Source organism: Leptonotus elevatus, chromosome 16 (assembly GCF_054856555.1).
Source record: "Leptonotus elevatus isolate MCC_2025b chromosome 16, RoL_Lele_1.0, whole genome shotgun sequence".
NCBI lineage: Eukaryota > Metazoa > Chordata > Actinopteri > Syngnathiformes > Syngnathidae > Leptonotus > Leptonotus elevatus.
This window is the reverse complement of record NC_141254.1, coordinates 19,323,626-19,341,590: the sequence shown is the minus strand read 5'-3', so window position 1 is coordinate 19,341,590 and position 17,965 is coordinate 19,323,626. Positions and strand designations below refer to the sequence as shown.

The 17,965-nt window shown below is 47.0% G+C and overlaps 1 protein-coding gene and 1 long non-coding RNA gene across 2 annotated transcripts in view; one reads left to right on the top strand and one right to left on the bottom strand.

Annotated features, from left to right (window-relative positions):
- dchs1b (dachsous cadherin-related 1b) overlaps window positions 1-17,965 on the top strand; it is a 44,858-nt gene that overhangs the window by 2,664 nt on the left and 24,229 nt on the right. The window contains exons 2-4 of the mRNA XM_086098206.1: window positions 3,986-4,808; window positions 4,903-5,100; window positions 5,319-6,092. Of these exons, the coding sequence (XP_085954332.1) occupies window positions 3,999-4,808; window positions 4,903-5,100; window positions 5,319-6,092 (1,782 nt within the window). The 5' untranslated portion in view covers window positions 3,986-3,998. The remainder of the gene's footprint in view (window positions 1-3,985; window positions 4,809-4,902; window positions 5,101-5,318; window positions 6,093-17,965) is intronic.
- The window catches only part of LOC147161253 (uncharacterized), a 43,705-nt gene that overhangs the window by 21,101 nt on the left and 4,639 nt on the right, over window positions 1-17,965 (bottom strand). The gene's annotated exons all lie outside the window — the stretch shown is intronic.

The following is a 17,965-nucleotide window of genomic DNA, read 5'->3' as shown; positions in this document are numbered from 1 at the left end:
CTGCCACTAGATGGCATCATTGCATTTTTAAGACATTGTTGAGAGCTCATTTTTCTTTTCATATTAAGAGCTATCTCATCTTGAACATGAAGTAACTTGTGAAATCCTGCACATTTTTTAAATTGTAAAATACAACTTGACCCCGCCTCCACAAATATGTGCATGATGACGACATCCTTGACGCCGACGTTTCTGCTGCAACTGGAATCCCCCCAGTACAGGCTGTCCAAGTAAGGGAAGATCATTAATTGCGCGTAAAAATAAATATATATTAGAATGTCCTTAAAGGAACTTTAAATGAACTGAAAATGAAGGCACTGTTTTTGACCACCCGAGTTCAAATAAAGACTTGCAAGCTCGAAATGACTGCAGCAAGTACAAGTGGAAAAACAAAGGATGACTGGTCTCGGCTCGTATGTCGCCTCATGACTTTTTCATGAAGGCTCAACTTGCGATCGCCATCCGTCCAATAAAAAGGAGGCGGGCCAGGAGTGGACGCAGTCGCACGATTTCCAGACAGCGAGTGGCTGCCGGGACAAGATGGCAGCTACGATTTTCAAAGACACGCAAAACGACAGGCGGGACGGCGTCTTTGTTGCATCGGTCACGAGAGATGGTCGAGTACCGATATTGGCCTGATGCCAGCTTTATTTGGAGGTATCGAGTACTTGAAGAGGCTGCCGATACCGATGGCATAGTAAATGGCATGCGTGGCTGACAGAAGGTGACTCGAGTGAATTGCATCCATGTCAATCCTCTCAAATGCTCATTAAGATGCAATTTATGTCTTGTTTATATTCATGCTTACATTCTTTTATTAGGATGGTGGTGGTATTTTTTTCTCGTTTTGAGTTTGTAAAAAATCCTGTTTTTTAAAAAGTTGTCAGTTTTATTTGCACTTTTGTTCAATTACAAAATATATATATATATTTTTTAATCAGAAATAAACAAAAGGTCTATATTTTGGAACGATCCATGATTGTTTTTATAGAAGATTTACGGATCAAAAGTGCCGGTGGTATCAGTAATCTGTGAGTACACAAGGGTTGATTACTCCGACTGGTATCGGTCTGAAAAAAAAAGAAGCAGGTGGCATCGATCATTCGCGTTGGTCATCTGCTAGCGTGTTTGGCAACGTTTCTCCTTTTTGGTTGAGATTTGGACTTTTTTGAATTTTGAATAAATTGCAAGCACAGACACACATATGGCTGGTTTTAGTGTGTGCGTGCTTGACCTTGCGGGTTCAGAGGTCACCATTCGCATTGGTCAAGCCAAGAGGCCTCAGGCAGCTTCTTTTTTTTTTTATGTATTTCGCGGCTCAATATGCTGAATTTGAAATGAGCTCATTTTCAACTCTTCTGCTGCTTTGTGGCTTCTTTCGCTTGAACTCCTTCAAGTGTTACTTTTCAACACTTTCAACTTATTTGAACTTCTTAAACTCGGTGCTATTTATGGAGCACAACCATCGCTGCCGCACATGCGGTCAAAATCAGAGAACAAACATGAATAGCAGTACTTTTGATCTCAAGCAGCGGCCATTTTGCCGCTGGCTGTCGACTGGAAATGACGTCAGCGGCGACGACCAATCACGGCTCCCCTGTTTTCTGGCTCTGGTCACGTGATGTCATTTTCAGTCGACAGCGAGCGGCAAAATGGCCGACCTCTGAGGGGGATCAAAATGTGTGGATTTTGGCTGAGAGGAAAATCTTTTGTGCCGGCACGCTGGCAAATCCAGACGGGCGTCTTCTCCGTCATCGTCCTGGCCGACCGGTCGGGCGACCGGTCGCTCTAACGCTTTCTGCAGAAGCAGCCGCGCTCCCTTTCGGCCAAACCAAACAAGTGGAAAAAATGAAAAACGAAAATTCATCAGCGTGCGGAGAACAAAAACCAACAATGTCAATATTCCGAACAATACGCCACTTGGAGGCTTCAGGCAAGCGACAAGAAGTCGTGTCGTGTCGTGTCGGCCTCCAGATGTGGAGAGCAGCCAGCGTAACGGAGGGCCGGCCGTCCCCGGGCCCCCCTCCGCGTCCCGGGGGACCCATAGACGGATTATTAATGGGGCCTCCTCGGGGGGCTGCTAAATCTAGCACATGTGGTCCCGGTCAGAGGCAAGACCAGCGCCGGTGCTGCCTCGTAAATCACCTTTTCTATTTGCTCACAATATATCTCAAGTAGCATGTCCAAAAAAAAATGACATCCAAAAGTGATTTGAGCTCAATAACAAAAGTGAGAGAAGAAGTCAAAGAAAGGGAAACTGCAAAAAAGCACCCAAGAAGTGTTTCTTTTTGTTTGGGAAAACCAAAAACGTGTTGCCACACGATTCCGACATTGAGTTCTTCTTGTGAGGTTGGATGTTCAAATATTGAGTAAAAAAAGTCAACGATACTGCAAATAACAATACTGAAAATGGAAGCCTCCCACTAACATGTTGTATTATAAATGTATTAATTAATTATTAATCAATTACTATAAGTGATTACAATGTAATGTAGTGTTTGGCTTTAGCCCCTGATGCTAGCTAGCTAAATAGCTGCGTAACAGGTAAACGAGCACCATGGGAGCTAGCTAGGGAGCTAGCTAGCATGGGAGCTAGCTAGCTAGCTAACCTGGGGCTAAAGCCAAACTGTGGCAGGGTTTTAACTTTCTGGACCTGGATTTGCCACCTCTGTAAAAGTGCCGCGAGTAGCGCACTAGTTAGCATTAGCAGGTCAGACGAGTAGATCATAACGAGTCAAAGATTCTTGTCACCACATGATTCCAACATTGAATTGTTTTTGTGACATTGACTTTCCAAACATTAGCCCAAAGAAATTGAGGATATCGAAAATAACAACCAAGAAGTTCTACATATTGTCATTTTTTGTGTGTTGTTCATATTTTTAACAGGTTACAGCATTGTCAAAACCTTGAGCTGTCTTTCTAAAGTTACAAAAGACTGAAGAGTCAGTTTTGTCTCTCTTTTTTTGTCTTTTTTTTTTAATATTGGGATGCTAACCCTGAGCTAGCGGTTAGCTCGTTAGACTCGGCTGGATGCGCGGCAGATGTGCAGGACATTCCTAGGGTTCAGCATCCAAATTTTATTTGCGCCACGGGAGCTGTTGCACGACACCTTTGGCCGACTGTCGGCTAACGCTAGCTCGGCGGGTTTCCGTCATGGCGGGATGTTTTGATTGGAAGGATTTCCCGCCGATCGCCGCCGACCCGTGACCGCGTGTAGCGTGACAGCTATGTGTCCGTCTGTCAAGCCTTTCTATTTATGTAGCGCTGTAGCGCGAGGATGGAGGCTACGCGTGCCCCGTCGTCTCCCGACGGACGCTCGCGCACTCTTTGATCACCCGACAAATATTCCGTCTTCGTAAATCGTCAACTTGAAAGAGAAATATTTCACTTCTGAGCCTGTGTTTCAATTTCGCATTCTGCTAAAAGTCGAGTCCAGTTCAGAGCCAATCACTGGAATCCTATAGACCGGCTATGGACTGGTCGCCAACGTTTTTTAATCACTTGTCCTTCAAAATGTATTTACACGTCTTTTGTTTTGTTTTATGCAAGAGCAGAAGGCTTTGATGCAGCTTCTTACATGAAGAGGTGGCTTAAAGCAGTGGTAGTTATTACAAAAACGGCCAGCAGGTGGCAGCAGAGCAAAAGAGATCCACCAGGGCCATGTTGCAACAAGCACTTTTTGCCAGTGTTTTCAATAGATTTGTGAATAATGATGAAGCTTAGCTACATTCTAATGCTAATTGCTGCAAAGAGTAAACAGAAATATACCTTTTTTTTTCCTGATGAATCAAGAGACTCTAATCTTTCTTTTGGTAGCTTCCATGTTTTGATAGCAATAGAACACAATATTCTGTGGGTCGTGCAAAAATCAGTCAAAATCCAGTCAAACAGCCGGGAGCGAAGGGGGTTGCTTCAGTCAAAATGGCTACCAGTCCTTGAGCCAAACGGGTTGTTGAAGTTTCTGATTTGTCTTTGTGTCCAGGTGCAGCTGAGCCATGTCTTTGAGAAGCGAAGGGTCGCGACGGCGGCCCCGCGGCCCGTCTTTCCGCTCTCTTCTTTGGCGACCGCTCATCTGCTTACTTGTCCTGCTCCGGTCCCCCGCCGCCGTCTTAGGGGCGCTGGAGCTGCAGCTGGACGAGGAGCAGCCGGCGGGCACCGTCGTCGGGGACATCAGCGCCGGGTTGCCGCCCGGCGAGTCCGCTAGCCTCTACTTCATCTCGGACCACGAGGGGACGGGCGTGGGCAGCGACTTAAACATTGACGAGACCACCGGGATCATCACCACGGCCCGCCGCCTGGACCGCGAGCAGAGAGACCGCTACAGTTTCATCGCCGTCACCATGACCGGCGTCACCATCCAGGTGGCTGTCACCCTCAACGACATCAACGACCACGCGCCGCAGTTCCCCAAAGGCGAAGGTCATCTCAAGATCCCCGAGCACACCGCCGTGGGGACTCGGTTTTCCCTGGACCCAGCCGGCGATGCGGACAAGGACCAGTTCACTACGCAAGGGTACGCAATCCGGGAGGGAAACGTAGGCCAGGTGTTCCGTTTGGAGACCAAGAGGGCGGCTAATAAGGCGCTGTATCTGGACCTGGTTGTCGGCGGACTCCTGGACCGGGAGAAACGTTCAACTTACACCCTGGTCCTCGAGGCCTTTGACGGGGGCTCGCCCAAGAGGGTGGGCTCCATGACTCTGGAGGTAGCTGTGACAGACGTCAACGACCACGCGCCGGTCTTCAACCAGAGCCGATACCACGCCATCATTTCAGAGAGTCTCCCCCAAGGAAGCAGCATCCTACAGGTCAGTGAACTTGTGTCCCACGTGTAAAAATGGGTCGGACTCAAGTCACCTCTGGTTGGGTTGTTTGATTTCTGAAAGGGTTTTTTTTTTGCAGGTCTTCGCCGCAGACCAGGATGAGGGGGACAACGGACTGGTTCTCTACGAGATCAACCGGCGGCAAAGCGATCCTGAGCGCTACTTCGTCATAGACCTCAAGTCTGGAGTCATCACGCTGAACAGACCGCTGGACTACGAGCTCAAGAGAGTCCACGAGCTGGTGGTCCAGGCCAGGGACAACGCCAGTCACCCGGAGGTAAAACGCCAGTTACGGTCTAGAAACTGGTCGCGGGGCACCGATACTGTAGAGACAAACATTAGCGTGGTGGCCAGGTAGAGCCACTTGTAGTCAAACAATGGACTGATCAACAGTCGAAATTTGAACCCAGATCTTTTGACTGCAAGCCAGACTCCAAGAGTTCAGGTTTTTTCCTGAAGATATTCTAGCAAATGTTGTTTCTGGTTCTTTCCCAGGTGACCAACGCTTTTGTGACCATTCATGTGCGCGACTACAACGACAACCTGCCCACCATGACCATCATCTTCCTGAGCGAGGACGGCTCCCCGAGAATCTCGGAGGGCGCCCAGCCGGGTCAGTACGTGGCCCGCATCTCTGTCACCGACCCGGACTACGGCGAGTATGCCAACGTCAACGTGTCGCTGGAGGGCGGCGACGGAAAGTTTGCTCTCACCACCAAGGACAGTATTATCTACCTGATCTACGTGGACCAGGTTCTGGACCGAGAGGAGCGCGACTCCTACGACCTGCGGGTGATGGCTACCGATTCGGGTACGCCGCCGCTCAGGGCCGAGTCCTCGTTCACCATCCGCGTGACGGACGTCAACGACAACCCGCCTCTGTTTGACCAGCGGGCCTACAGACAGACCATCCCCGAGGTGGTCTACCCGGGATCTTTTGTCCTTCAAGTCACCGCCCGGGACAAGGACCAGGGTCCCAACGGAGAAATCCGCTATAGTCTCCTGAAGCTCAAGAACTCCCACTCGGACTGGTTTTCGGTGGACCCGGTGACGGGGATCATCACCACGGCCGCCGCCCTGGATTTCGAGTCGGAGCCGTCGCCCAGCGTGACGGTGGTGGCGACGGACGGCGGGCGACCGCCGCTGTCGTCCACGGCTCGGGTGGACGTGGTGCTGCAGGACGCCAACGACAACGCGCCCGTTTTCTCCAGGAGCTTCTACAACGCCACCATCGAGGAGAACACCCGACCCGGGACCTGCTTCCTCCAGGTAAGGCTTCCATTTTCTGCCTCTATTGCACGAACTCCTCCAGCTCAAAGCGAGTGCTCCTGGTTTCTAGTTCTGGTGATCCTGCTTGTGATTGCATAGAACTGGTTTTGAAATCGTTTTAGATTTTTCAAACCCGACATAAGAATTAGTCGGTGCTAAGCAGCACGCGGTATTTGTTGATTTTCGGGTGCTTGTTTGGTAGCTCGGACTGGTAGAAAGACCGATTTGGATGATTCAAGTCTTGGGTTTTGGGATTGTTAGTAGTGCTGACTAAATTGGACCTTTGCTACCAATTGCAACACCAGAGTCAAATCTGGACTCAAAAATTGACTTTTCTTTTGAGATCCTGTGTTTTCTATTTTTTTTCGTTCACTGCTGTTTAAATAAAAAATGTGAATTTTTTTTGTTTGTTTGTTTAAAAAAAAGTGACTTTCTCTAAAAAAAAAAATCTTGAAAAATAATAATTAAAAAAATATTATTAGTGTAGGAATAAAAAACGTTCTTTTTTTTTCCAATCTTTTGTCCTCTGAAAAACGCCATTTTGCCTCCAAAATGGATTTTGTTGTTTTCTTCAAATCTTTGCCTCGCTACGAGTGCGCGTCCGCTCGGCTTCCCTGCAGGTGCTCTGGCAAGATCTCAGTCAGCCTTTATTGCGTTTTTTTAATTTATTTTATTGCCAGCCAACGAACCCAATTGACCCCCCCGGGGGCCCATCTTGCGGAGGGACTCGTTAGCTGTAAAGTCACTGAAAAAGTGTTGCCGGCGTTTACGCCGTTGACAGGACAGAAAGAAAGGAAGTCGCCATTTTTCTCTTGCCAAATTCGCACCACCGGCCGAGCTCGGCGCCGCCACCTTTCGGTTTCCTTCCCAGGCAGGGCAAGCAATGTGCGTGCGTGTGCAAGCTTGTGACATCCTGAGAAGGCGGAGGTCGTGAGAATGGCAACCAAGGAGCAATTTTGCTGCTTAACAGCTTTTACCTTCTTGCAATAAAAGCCAAGCGTGCACAATCGAGCGGACTCAGCGGCGGCCGCCGAGCGTCTTCTGCCCGCAGCCGCGATTTGCCATCATTCGGGCAAATCCGACGCTTTTTTTCTTCAAGATGGCTTTGAAAACGTCGACATGCTGGTTGGTCAGTCAGGAAAGAGTCAAGCGTTCACTCCGATACCGATACCTGGTATCAGTACTCACCCATCCCTAGAAAAATCTTCTTTTTTTTTTTTAATTCTTGCCTGAATACAACCGTAAAAATGTGCTCAGAATTTTTTTTTAAAGTATAACATACTAATTATAAATTAGATTTGACTGTTTGAGAGGCCGAGCGAGCAACAGCTGCTCTTTTGGACGTGACGGGAATCCCGATCGGGTTCCACCGCATAATTGCCTCACAGCTGCCGACGCCTTGAAAGCTCACGCAATTACAATCAGGCTGCTCGGGGTGTGCGCACTATTGACAACTCTTTGATAATAACACTTGCAAAACAATACAACACAAGACAGCAATGCTAGAATACTTGTTTTGTTTTTTTTTGCTCAAAAATATTTTCACAACTTAAAAAAACGAAAACTTTTCTCTTAAGATTTGAAAGATGTTTTCTTTCCACTCAATTTTTTTTTATTCTGATGACATTTGGACCTTTTTCTTGTCAGTCACATTTTTTTCTCTTTTTTTTAACTTTTCTAAGTTTTTACTATCATTGTGGGGACACCTGTGTCCTCGTGGGGACATTCTGGTGGTCCCCGTGAGTCTTTTTTTTTTTTTTAGTTTTAGAGTTTAGGTTTGAATTGGGTTTTGGTTGGGGTTAGGGTCTAAAAAATGCATTGTGTCAATGAGATGTCCCCACTAGAAATGTAAACCCAACTTGTGTGTGTGTGTGTGTGTGTGTGTGTGTGTGTGTGTGTGTGTGTGTGTGTGTGTGTGTGTGTGTGTGTGTGTGCGCGCGCGCACGCGTGTTTATTTGTGTGTCAAGGGTCAGCAACAACGCAGCCAGGAGTTTTTGGTTTCCCCAAATAATTGGCCCGCTGAGTCACGTGACATCCTCCTTCCCGCCTCCCGAATATGGCGTGCGGCTCGATTGTCCCGCCCGGGATGCCAAAGCACACAAACCCCGTCCCGATTGTGAGATCACAGATACGGCAGCAGGAAAAGAAAAAGTCCTCTTTGAAAGTTGGAGGGTCTCGCGCACTCTCGCTGGTCTTGTAAAGTCGCGGCGACGTCAGCCAAGTCAAAAGTCGCCGCAACTTTTGGAAGGGGACTTTTGGAGCTGACCTCCGTTTTCCGATTGTTTTCAGACAAAAGAGGCCTAAACTGTAACCCCGCCTTAGTCCAAACCCTGATTTGAATTCTTAACCCTGACTTAAAGGGACAGCAACGAGAAAAATCCGGCCTTCAAATCCCTTTAAAAGCCTCATTTCAAACCCTAACCATTCCTATAAAAGCATAACTAGTGTTTCTGATTTCAAACCGTCAACTGGCTTGAGATCCTATTTTGAATTGATGACCTTGACTTGAATCCTTGGCCGTGCCTTGAAACCCAACTTTGAAACCCTAAGAATGCTTTAAAAACCTTATTCTCTCCTTTGCAAGCCTAAACCTTCGCCAACCTCGTCTTCAATCCCAAATTTGCAACCTTCACTCGTTGACCTCATTATTGGCATAGCGCTCGCATTCGTTTGCAACAGCGGGGTGTCCCTAATAAAGTGTCTGTTGGTTTCCGTTTAAACGTTTCCCCAACAGTCGTCACGAACGTTATTCAGGGGAAAAAAATGTGTCAGCAGGAATTATTGATGGCGTTGCGCACACGCACGCAGGAATTTCCTCAATCCCGATTCCCTAAAGAAACAAGAGACGTGTCAGCGAACGCAACGCGAAGGGATGACGGTCGCCATGGTGATGATGGATGTGAGAGAAGAGGGTGCGAAGGAGGAGGGGGAGGGGCCACTTCATCACCACCTCCCGCTCTCACGCGCGTGTGTGCGTGTGCGCGCGTGTGTAGCGGGTTCGAACATTTGTCACCCTGTAGCTCATGTGAAGGACGCCTGCGCTGATGTCATACAGATAACGTCCGCGTATGTGTGTGCGTGCGCGCAAAGGTTGGGGTGCGATGTCTTTCAATAGGTCGGAGTCGTCATTCAGCCGTAACCGTGGCAACAGGCCTCTAAGGACGGCAGGGAGGGAAAAAGGGAGAGACTGTCCCGATGGGGGGTGCGTGGGGGGCCATGCGGGGGGGGGGGGGGGGGGGCCTGTGTGTATTTTATGATAAGACATGATGGACGGCATCATTGAATGTTTTCCCCCCCAAATAATTTGAAGTGAGCTCACCGTCAGCGACTCATTGAAGCCGCGGAAGCATTTTTGGCAGACTGGAATCGAACGTTGGTCCTTGAGTCGCAGGCCCTATTTTGAACCGCACTTATTGCTGTGACAAAAAGATTGCTTACAGAAAGCACCTCCCCGCTATTTCTCTCTTTTGTTTTGACTCCATTCGTTTTTGGGTGCAAACGATTTTGCAAATTGGAAAGAAGAAAAATGAAAACAGGAAGTTTTTGAAGCTCAGCCTAAGATTTGCTGAAGACGACTGAACGTCATCCTGCTTTTTTTTATGTCTATAGAAATCAACGACTGTCAGTTCATGTTACGATGTGCATCATCACTGCCCCCTTCAGGACTGGAGTGGAACACAAGCATCTCCAACAAACAACGCTTTGAGTTGGACTTCCTTAGCGGTCTTGGTGGAGATTTTATACTCCATTGAAGTTCACTAATTCACCCTAACTTGGTGATTTAATTTGTTACTTGTATTTCTATTACATCAATATATATTTTTGTACCCAACATTAAATGACTTTAATATTAGCACTCGGTGCGGCAGCTTTAAATGGAGCCTTTTGTTTCCAAAATGATCCAATTAAACAGTGCTTGAAGGGGCACACGCGCACACGCACACGTGCACACGCACACACACACACACACACAACAGCTGCTATATCAGCTGAATGGGGGAAGGACTTGGGTGTGTTAGGCACGAGTCTCTTTCCACCCCCACTTAAACCTCTCTCTCTCTCTCTCTCTCGCTCTCTCTCTCTCGCTCTCTCTCCTCTTACACGCACGCACGCACGCACGCACACACGCACACGCACAAAGAATGAGGTAAAAGTCAGCACAATCTTTTGTCTCTCAGAGCGCAAAAAGGTGGGTAGATGGGCGACCAATCATTTCACCTCCCCCACATCATCTGCTAACAATCACTGGCGTGCGTGTGCACAAAATAGATACTTTCTACCCCTTGTCACTTTTTTAACCTCCGTGGTGGAACGACACTCGTGGAGCAAGATATTCCCCATTCATGGCCTTATTATATGATGATTTCCAAGTTGTTAGCATGAGCTAATTTAGCTTCTTTTTTTTTTGTCACTTGACAGCGTTAACATCATTTTGTTTTGAGAGCATGAAAGTCAAACCAACGTACCAAAACAATGGATGGATTTGAGACGGAGAAGAAAGATGAGGTGGCGAATCTCCGTTCGTGACGATGCGGTTTTCATACGTTGTCCTTCACTCCCAAAAACGTACTTATACGTTATTTGTTATAAATGCTCGAGCATACAAAAGGCTTTTATGCAGCCTCTGACCTGAAGGTCGTTGAAAAGCAATGGTAGTTATTACAAACACGGCCAGCAGGTGGCAGCAGAGTATAAGAAATCAACCAGGGCCATGTTGCAAAAAGCTCATTTACCCACAGCTCTATTTGTGAATAATGATGAAACTTAGGCTATATTCTAATGCTAATTGCTGCAAAATGGAAACAGACAGAAATGTACTTTACTCTGATCTTTCTTTTGCTAAGTTCCATATGTTTTTATAGCAGTAGGAGAGAATATTCCGGCAAAATCAGTTAAAATGCAGTCAAACGGCTTTCCGGGAGCTTTCAGTGAATGTACAGAAGGCTACTTTTACCAAATTGTTTTTTTTTATGCTTAAGTACATTGTCTGAGTAATTTCACTGTGTCGCAGACGCGAATGCACGTTCCCTCCACCGTCCGTGCGTTATTTGTCACACCGCAGCCTCGCTCTCATCAGACCACTCGAGTTCAAAGGTCAAGAAGTCATTTAGCTTCATTAACATGAAATAATCCACGTATTGCTTTAAGAGGAGTCGTCCTGTCCCACCGGCGGCGCGACCGCAGGTGCACGCTCGGTCTCCATGGCAACTTTCAAACAAAATTAAAAGTTAAACTCCCCGCATATTAAATGTGCCGTGTTAGGCCACGTGTTACTGTTGGCTGGCGCAACAGGAAGCGGGCAGCGGCAAATAATCGGCGCTGATCTAAGGAGCGTGACAGAAAATCTCCATCTGGCGTACGCCTTTGGTTTGGTTGAGTTGAGGGAGCGAGCCTGGACGCTGAGTCATTAGCCGCTTTATTAGGAGGGAGGAGCCAAGGATTACAGAAAGGCGCAAATAGTCTGCCTGCCTTCGCTGCGTAATTGACGGGACGTGCAGAATCGTGTTTTCATACGGACACCCTGCAAAGTTGCTCCAGCAGAGGACCTGCTTTTGTTTTTCACACAGAAACCCAGCAATAATAATAATAATAATGTTTGTCAATAAGAGGGAGCAACAAATGGAATCATCAGGCAAGCGAACAAACACTTCCTAAGAATCAAATTGCCGGGACCCGGTTTTCAATTTCCATCCCGACATCTGCTCAAGTCTCGTCACGTCCGGTCTTATCTCGTTAGATCAGGTTGCGTCTGGTCAAGATCCTTTTTTAAATCCTCCACGCTGAGGAGAAAAAAAAAAAAGGATGTCAAGTGGCCGTTACGTGCTTGGCTGGAATTCGCCTCGGTGGTGTTGACTTCATCGTCGCGCTTGTTTATGAGCCTATAAAAATCGGCGTGTGGAGCGCGTGAAACACAAGCTGCCCAGATGGCGGCCGCCGTGCGTTTTGTGGAAAGCGGCTGCAAATGTGTCGCTAAGCGCTAACGCCACCAGCTACTTTATCCGCCCTCAGATTGTTTGTTGCGTTTGTTTGAACCTGGGGCCTCAGACGTCCACTTCCCCCCCCGTCGTGTATCGTCTCCGGCAGAACGTCCGCTTTCTCCGTCTTGACAATAGCGCCGAGGCCGGCGGCTTCCTGCGCTACGCTACCGCTTCCCGTCTTGGCTTCTAATAACGTCTGACGGCACAATGTCAAAGTCCAGCGAACAGTCAAGGATGGAGTCAAACATGCACGGCTGGGAAAATTCTCACCCTTAACATCAGATAAAAAATAAATTAAAAAAAGACAGAACCTCTTAGAAGCAAGTATTGTGTGAGGTATTGCTGATTGCAGGCCAGACCCTTCATGCGGACAGCCTCTCCCAAGCCCCCCCCCCCCCCCCCCCCCACCTTGGACCCCAACATCCCCTTACGTGATCACACTAAAGTGTCCAGATACGATGATGTCATGAATACTGAAGTCACGCTGAGTCCACTTAAAGGCGGTGACGCCGTAACACGTTCAGCTAACAGAAGTTTGAAGACATTTTTCGGTTTTGACGACTCGTGAGTCAACGCTTAAAGTCTTGCTCGTACCGAAGTCAGCAGAAGACTATTTTTGAAAGATTTTTTTTTTTTACATTTTGAAAACCTTTTTACAGCGGGTCAATTTGACCCGTTGGCTACTGGTCAATAAATGCTGATAGTGCAAGACGACTCGAATCATGCATCAAGTGAAGAACGCGGTCAGCAGAAGACTTTTAATTTAAAAAAAAAAAAACGTTTTTATTGATTGATTCATTTATTTATTTATTTATACTTTTTAAAAACCTTTTTACAATGGCTCAATTTTGGTCAAAAGTCAATACAAAGAGTAGCACAAGTCCGAAAATCATACATCAAGAGAAGAGCAAAGTCAACAGGAGAAGTTTTTGGATCTTTTTTTTTTTTTATGATCACGTTGACCTGCTGTGTAAATCAAAATCAATCAATCAACAAAACCAGTCAATATTTAGTACAAATACAAGAATCACTCATCAAGAGTAAGTTTGTTTTGTTTGTATCTTTTCCAATATTTCTACCTGGTCAGGTAGACCCACAACATAACACGAGGCTTGTCACAAACGGGAGATTGCGGCAAACTTTGTGGCAGAACAGAAAGTACGTTTAAAACCTTTTGTTTCGTTTTTTATGAACGAGACGGTAGCGTGGAAGGAAGCACATTCTTAACCCCCCCCCATCAAAACCAGAGAACCAAAATGGAAAACATGCCAAGAAAATTGAGTTTTCGCTGTTGAAGGACCAGAAATAGGCCGATGGAGGAAATGAGGACGTATAAAAAGAAAACGCGGGTTCAAAGGGGAAATACCCCAAAAGTTGAGTGGCACAAGGCGGCCATTGTAGGCCGAGCGTGGCGGGCGGGAGGGCGGGCGGGCAGTCGGCCGTGCCTTTTCACGAGGCCTTTGGGGATCCGAGCGCTTGACACGTTTACGGCGACCAGTCCAAACCGCTGCTGCCGTTAGCCTTAGCCACATGCTAGCACGTTTTAACTTGGCTTACGACTGCCTCAATTTACCAGTTTTTTTTGTTAGCAGTTGTAGCTTAGTCGATTATAATAATAATAACTTGATGATGATGATGATGATGATGATGATGATTTTGCTTTCCAAGCCAAAATTGAAGTTACAAAAGCGTGAACTCCGTTTGGCACGGCATAATCTTCATCGTGCTTTGTCAACCTCGGCGCACTCAAAGGCGGCTTTGATCAGATTCCTAATCTTCTGTCCGACTCTCAGTCAGCTTTGGTCTGACCCCCCGTCCCCAAACCCTCGCCCCCCCCCCCCCCCCCCACTACCTTCCCCGCCATGTGATGCGGCCGACCTCATCGCGTCCCGCCGGCTGCTGTGCACGACAGAGTCAGCGCCAAACGACGCCGGAGGTCCACTTGGACCCGTGACTCGCCCCGCCACCTTTAATCCCCCACCTCCAGAGTCCAGTCTGAACCTGGCGAACCTCCGCTTTTGGTCCTTATACTTTCCGGAAACATCGGCGGAGCGGGGAAACCAATTCTTTGGACAACTTTGAGTTTGACGCTCTACATTTGAAACCAAATTCAAATATCTGCCACCGTATCCGTTTTTTTAAGCCCCAGTATCGGCATCAGTCGCAAAATTGCCATAGCAGTCATACCCTAAAAGGAACCCGAGTGAAATGTGCAGGAGGGCAGCAAAATGGCAGACATCTTGTGTCTTTTTAGGCACAGCTTCATGAGACTTTTTTTCGTGGCTCTGCTCATGATAGACAAATCCGTCGCACCAAATGTCATCTTGTCGAGAAGATTACGAGTCTGCTTGAGGGGCCGAATTCCTTTTGAAGGCTTCGGGTTATGACGGAAAGTCCAACGTATTGCAACATGGCGCTGCTTCGTCTGTATCGTACACAAGGTTCAAATTTAGTAGCAAATGGACAACATCTTTAGGATGCGTTTGTTTTTGAAGAACCTGTTGGAAATTCCCGCTTTGAACCAAAATGGCCGACTTCCTCCCTAAACAGGCCCATCGAATCCGTTGCAAAAGAACAATGCAGCTCGCTGCCATCTCGAACACGTCTCCAGTGGCTTTTATCCACGCAAGTGTGTCTATTGTTTATTTTTAACCCGATCAGGCAACACTCAGGTAGGAGAAGAAAAGCGGAAAAAAAAAAAGTGGGTCACGGGCCAAGAAGCACAATAAACGATGACATCACCGCCGCGGACTCTGTGGCACGATAAGCCATGGCCGATCCGATCTGTCCGTCAAAAGGCCTCCTCCTCCTCCGCATGCGTGCGCGGGTTCGAACCCCCCCCCCCCCCCCCCCCGTAGAAGTGGACGCTGCCGGCCGTGGCAGCTGATCGAGAATATTTATAACCGTTCGTTTCAAATCCGTCTGGTGCCAGAAAAAGATCAACACGTGCGAGATGAGCAAGGACCTTAACCTCGCTAACCGCTAAGAGGAATGCTAATGAAGAGCTTTGGGGGTCAGGTATCAAAAAGAGGATTGGTGGGGGGGGGGGGGGGGGGATATGGACACCGTATGTACGGTTCTCGTGGCTACGAGACAAAAGTCGTTCAGTCAACCGACCAGGATCAGCTGACGGATGGCGTTTTTGCGACATCACGTCGTCATTGTGGAAGACATAAAATGCGGAAAGTCCTCACACGGGCTTTTAATTGGAAGTCTGACTTCATGTAATTTGCTTCAAATTGATTTTTGATCGTGTTAATCCGAGTCGGACATGCCGACCGAGTTCAAAAATGATTGGATAAAAATGGTAGAAAAAACGACCTTTTTATTGTTTCTAAGTTGTCATTTATGTGACATTGACTTTTACTTTAGAAATTTACCATTTGAAAGGCTATCGGCAAAAATAAATACACGGAGAGTTATTTCGTGTTGTGCTTTTGAATGGAAAGAAATTGTGGAGAAATTGTGGTTTTTATTGTTTGGCCCATCTGACATTAATTTGACGTTGAACTTTGAACTTCGCGTTCAGTCATTGCATTGTGAAAGGTTTGAAATCTTTGGTGCTCGTTTGTCTGCGTGTGAGAGTGAAAAGCAAACGTTGCACCTTCTTCTTGCACTTTTCCGAGCTTTTCCTTCGCGTTTCTCTTCACGCCGGCGTGGGAACGCTTTCGTCTGCATCTTGTCTTCCATTCTGGATGCGGAGTTCATGTCGTGTATATTCAGTTTTAGCATCGTGGCGTCTTATCCAATAAAAACATGGCCAGGAAGCGGTAGAGAGAGAGCAAGGAATCTGTTTTTTTTTTGGTTTTGTTCCTCCGCCGGCTCGGAATGCCGCAGGATTTTTATTCCCTGGCGCGTTGAAGCGTCAGGCTACCGTTTAAGCTCCAAATGAAGCGTTTGCTCGCAATTGCAGAGGATTTACGTGGAGTTATTGGAGGGAATTTATGGCGGGTCGACGCTCGGAGAGGAAGGAACGTTTCTAACATGACTTTTGTCATTATTATGCAATCGAAGTGTGAGCGGTCGCAAAATGATCTCGTCAAACTCGTTTGCCAGATTACAGGAAACAAAGCAGCGCTTTAGCGGCATTCATAGCGAGCGACTTGCATTCTTTTTTTTCTTTTCTTTTTTTTTTTTTAGAGCTCAGTATTGTTCATTCGGAAATGTCATCATCATTGCTCTTTTTTTTTTTTTATATATATATATATATATATATATATATATATATATATATTTTTTTTTTTTTTTTTTTTTTTTTGTGTGTGTGTGTGTGTGGGTGAGTATGTGTATGTGCGTGCGTGCGTGCGTGCGTGCGTGCGTGCGTGTATTTGTTAGCTCACCAGAAAACCTATTAGAAAAAATCTCATACCGTTCACCTAAACCGAACACCAGGAGACCCGAGGAAGGACCAAAGAAAACCAAGGAAGGTGAAATCCAGCACCGACCAGACACCGTCTTGCATTCTGATGGAAGATTATTGTTCGTTCGCATCACATGTTGCGTTTCTGACTTTGGAAACACGAAATAAGCACAAAAAAAGTCACTTTTTTTGTGGGAAGGATTTAGCTAGCTTAGCATCTCGCATTGTAATCGCAGCGCCTCGTTTACCTTCGTGTCACCTCACAGCTCGCGCTTAACACGTTTTTATTCTTGTGATAAAAAGAAAGCAACACAAAAATGCCTTTTCAAGTGTTTTATTTCGGACATTTGAAAACACGAGCTGGCTGCCGTTTGCGCGACATCAAAGTTGCCGGGCTGCGTTTGGCCGTTGCGGCTTCACGTTTACATTTTTCTTAAGTGAAAGGAAGAAAAAAAAAAAGAAGAAACTTTCCCCTCCGAGAACAAGCGACCACAAACAAAAACAGTGAAAAGCGGCGGCGGCGGCCGTTGCTCACATCTCGCTTCGCCGCCCGCTGCGGTCCGTTGTGCATCGCGAACGCGTCTCAGCGCAAATGTTAGCGTTGGAGAAAAGGACGCAATCCGATTCAAACTTGACCACAAAGTGCATAAATTCACTGCCGTCGAACACGAAGCTGGCCTCGAGAATCTTCCGGCGGAGCTCAAGCCTTCTTTTTCCACGTCTCAGCATTTATATCGAATGCGTAAAGCGAGACGAGAGCCGTGCGGGTGCTTTGCTAACTAATAACACGTACGTTATTTTATATAAAGACGCCAGGTCAGCATTTTGGCCGTCACGCGCCCTCATTTGTGTTTGTAAGGCGGCAGGCGACTAAGTTTTCCTTCAATTGCATAAATACGAGGGATTCAAGCAGATATGGACTTATTTGAAAGTTAGCTGCAACCAAACCTCCTTTTTCAGGGTTCTAAATGTTCTTGTTACGTACGGGAATACAATTTTGCGTTCTTAGTAGCATCTCACTGACTTCATGAATGCAACACGCTAAAAAAAAAAAAAAAACGATTTGCAGCGTTATCCTCACTTTAGACGTCAAAAGGTTATCATGGCTGACAGTTTTGTTTTGTTTTGTTTTCTCTGCGGCAGACGGTCCAAATGGCGCTCGAGTATTCAAGATTGCCGACCCCTGAGCTCCAGAGTACATTTTTAATACTATTAGCTAATCACAATCATGGCGTGCACTATTGTTCGACACGTGCGCATTAGCGTCAGGCTAATCGATACGTTTCATTAGGTTGCTCCTCCGAGGCCGTTTATCCAACAGGCCCCTCATTCAATCCCCCCCCCCCCGCCCCCCCTAACTAACGTGCAACAAACGGTCGCTTCTCCGCCGACCCGCGTTTGACATGCGGGCTGGAGGTTCAAGCCTGGGTCAGCGGAGGGGTTAAAGGGGCGCCGTATAATCCGTTTAGGATACGAGGCCGCTAACTGCACAATCCACGTTAGCTCTTTTGTCAGGCGCAAGAGAGTAAATATAG